The sequence below is a fragment of the Corapipo altera genome, unplaced genomic scaffold (genome assembly GCF_003945725.1).
Source record: "Corapipo altera isolate COAL_440 unplaced genomic scaffold, ASM394572v1 60891, whole genome shotgun sequence".
Classification (NCBI taxonomy): Eukaryota; Metazoa; Chordata; class Aves; order Passeriformes; family Pipridae; genus Corapipo; species Corapipo altera.
The window spans coordinates 1-2,930 of NW_020885384.1; the positions used below are offsets into that span (position 1 = coordinate 1).

The 2,930-nt window shown below is 66.5% G+C and overlaps 1 protein-coding gene across 1 annotated transcript in view; it reads left to right on the forward strand.

Annotated features, from left to right (window-relative positions):
• Positions 1 to 148: 148 nt before the first annotated feature.
• The window catches only part of LOC113940451 (basement membrane-specific heparan sulfate proteoglycan core protein-like), a gene marked incomplete at both ends in the record, with an annotated part of 16,544 nt that continues 13,762 nt past the window's right edge, over positions 149 to 2,930 (forward strand). Inside the window, 9 exon segments of the mRNA XM_027631597.1 lie at positions 149 to 291; positions 376 to 511; positions 598 to 743; positions 830 to 968; positions 1,046 to 1,200; positions 1,314 to 1,452; positions 1,583 to 1,737; positions 2,146 to 2,284; positions 2,481 to 2,638. Coding sequence (XP_027487398.1) covers positions 149 to 291; positions 376 to 511; positions 598 to 743; positions 830 to 968; positions 1,046 to 1,200; positions 1,314 to 1,452; positions 1,583 to 1,737; positions 2,146 to 2,284; positions 2,481 to 2,638 — 1,310 coding nt within the window.

The window sequence follows — 2,930 nt, forward strand, 5'->3', positions numbered from 1 at the left end:
TCACCCCCGCTGTCCCCATCACCCCCACTATCCCATTGTCCCCATCGTCCTCATTGTCTGCCTTGCTCATGTCACCCCCATTGTCCCCATCCCCCGATGCTCCCCTCTCCCTCCCCCCAGCAGCCCCCTGATCCCCCCGTTCCCGCAGCCGCCGGCACTCCCCAGGTGCAGGTGAGCCCGGAGCGGACGGAGGTGCAGGAGGGCTCCACGGTGCGGCTCTACTGCCGGGTCTCGGGGTCCCCCACCGCCACCATCACCTGGGAGAAGCAGGGGGGCACCCTGCCGCCTCAGGTGAGCAGGGCACGGCACCCTGGGATGCTGGGGGGGGATGTGGGTGCACCATGGGTGCCACTCACACCGGTCCTGGTGCCGCAGTCGCGCGCCGAGCATGGTGACATCGCCACGCTGGTCATCCCCACCGTGACGGCGGCCGACGGCGGAGTCTACCTGTGCGTGGGCACCAGCGCCGCCGGCACGGCCCGCGCCGCCATCGAGGTGGCTGTGGTGCCAGGTGAGGCAGGTGGGGGACGCCGGAGGGGTTTGGGGTTGGTTTTGGGGACGACAACCCACCCGTGTGCCCTGGTTTGCTCCCCACAGGGACGGCGCCGCCCGTCCGCATCGAGTCCTCGTCCCCATCTGTCACCGAGGGGCAGACCCTGGACCTGGACTGTGTGGTGGCAGGGCCCGGTTCTGCCACCGTGGTGTGGTACAAGCGCGGGGGCTCCCTGCCCGCCGGGCACCAGGTGGGGCACATCAGGGTGGGCAGTGCCCCAAATCTTGCCCTGTCCCCTGCTGTGTGACACTAGTTAGTGCGTGTCCCCAACCACAGGTCTCAGGGTCCCGGCTCCGGGTGCCCCACGTCACAGCGGCTGACTCAGGGGAATACGTGTGCCGGGCGAGCCTGGGCACCACCGTCCGCGAGGCCTCTGTCACCGTCACTGTCGTGGCCGCGGCCGGCTCGTCCTACGGTGAGACCAGGCCTGGTGGCACCGCGGGGGACATGCTGGTCCCCAACGGGTGGTCACAGCTCTGTCCTCCCCCGCAGGACCCCCAGCTTCGGGTGTCCCTGTGCGGATCGAGGCATCCTCATCCACCGTGGCTGAGGGACAGACCCTGGACCTCAACTGCGTGGTGGCTGGGCAGGGACAGGCCACTGTCACCTGGTACAAGCGCAGGGGGACCCTCCCGGCTAAGCACCAGGTAGGAGACATGAAGGGGGTGTCACCAAGAGGGGACTATGTGGTGGCAGCACCCAGCTCTGCCCCTCCAAGGGTTGTGCAATCCCAGGTGACCCCCGTGTCCCCTCCCCGCAGGTTTCTGGCTCCCGGCTGCGGCTGCTGCAGGTGACAGCGGCCGACTCGGGCGAGTACGTGTGCCGGGTGACCAGCGGGGCCACCACCAGGGAGAGCGCGGTCATGGTGACCATCCAGCCCAGTGGGGCCAGCGCCTACCGTGAGTGGGGACAACAGGGGGGAGGCAGTGCCAGCAGGGAGCCCCGTGTGCCTCAGCACTGAGCCATGGCTCACGTGCCCTGCCATGGTCATTGGTGTCACCAGTGTCACCCTCCTGTCTCGGTCCCCAGCCCCAGGCAACACCACCCCCCTGCGCATCGACTCCCCGTCCTCCACCGTGGTCGAGGGACAGACCCTGGACCTCAACTGCGTCATCGCCAGTGGCCCTGCCCAGGCCACTGTCACCTGGTACAAGCGCGGGGGGACCCTCCCAGCCAAGCACCAGGTAGGGGACCTGGAGGGGGATGTCACCGAGGGGGTGAATAAGGTTGACCCACAACTCCATGCAAGTCCAGGTGGCCCTGGGCAAGTCCAAGTGACCCCATCCAAGATCAGGAAGCTCCACCCAAGCCCTGGAGGCCCATGCAAGGTCAGGTGGCCCTGGGCAAGTCCAAGTGACCCCTTGCAAGCCCTGGTGGCACATACAAGGTTGTGTTGTACATGAAGCCCACGGGAGTCCAAGCAGCCCGTGCAAGGTCAGGTGTCCCCATTCAAGCTCTGGTGGTCCATGTGAGTCCTGGTGGCCCATTTAAGCCCACATGGCCCCGTGGAAGCTGAAATGGCCCCATACAAGCCCCAGCAACCCCGTGGAAGCCCAGGTGGCCCCAGTGACCCCCGTGTCCCCTCCCCACAGGTTTCTGGCTCCCGGCTGCGGCTGCTGCAGGTGACGGCGGCCGACTCGGGCGAGTACGTGTGCCGGGTGACCAGCGGGGCCACCACCAGGGAGACCTCCATCATGGTGACCATCCAGCCCAGTGGGGCCAGCGCCTACCGTGAGTGGGGGCAGGGGACATGGGAGGTTACCCATGGGTGGGTGTCACTGCCCCGCGGTGTCCTGGGATCTGGGATGAATCAATCCCTGGAGAAGACATTCCTATGCGTGCCCATCCCGGATTCCCAGACTCCCAGTGTCCCTTAGAGGGTCACATGTGGTGGTGGATGCAATCTCTAACCCTTCTCGGTCCCCAGCCCCGGGCAGCACGACCCCCCTGCGCATCGAGTCGTCATCCCTGTCGTCCCCCGTGACCGAGGGACAGACCCTGGACCTCAACTGTGTCATCGCCAGCCCCGCCCAGGCCACTGTCACCTGGTACAAGCGCGGGGGGACCCTCCCAGCCAAGCACCAGGTAGGGGACACAGAGGGGATGTCACCAATGGGGGAGGATGGGGGTGACCCACAGCTCTGTGCAAACTCAAGTGGCCCCACACAAGCCCAGGTGACCCCAGGTCAGTTGGCCCTGGGCAAGCCCAAGTGACCCCATGGAAGCCCAAGTGATCCCATGCAAGCCCAGATGACCCTGTGGAAGTCCAGATGGCCCATGGAAGCCCAGATGACCCCATATAAGCCCAGATGGCCCCATATAAGCCCAGATGGCCCAGGGAAGCCCAAGTGACCCCATGCAAGCCCTGGTGACTCTG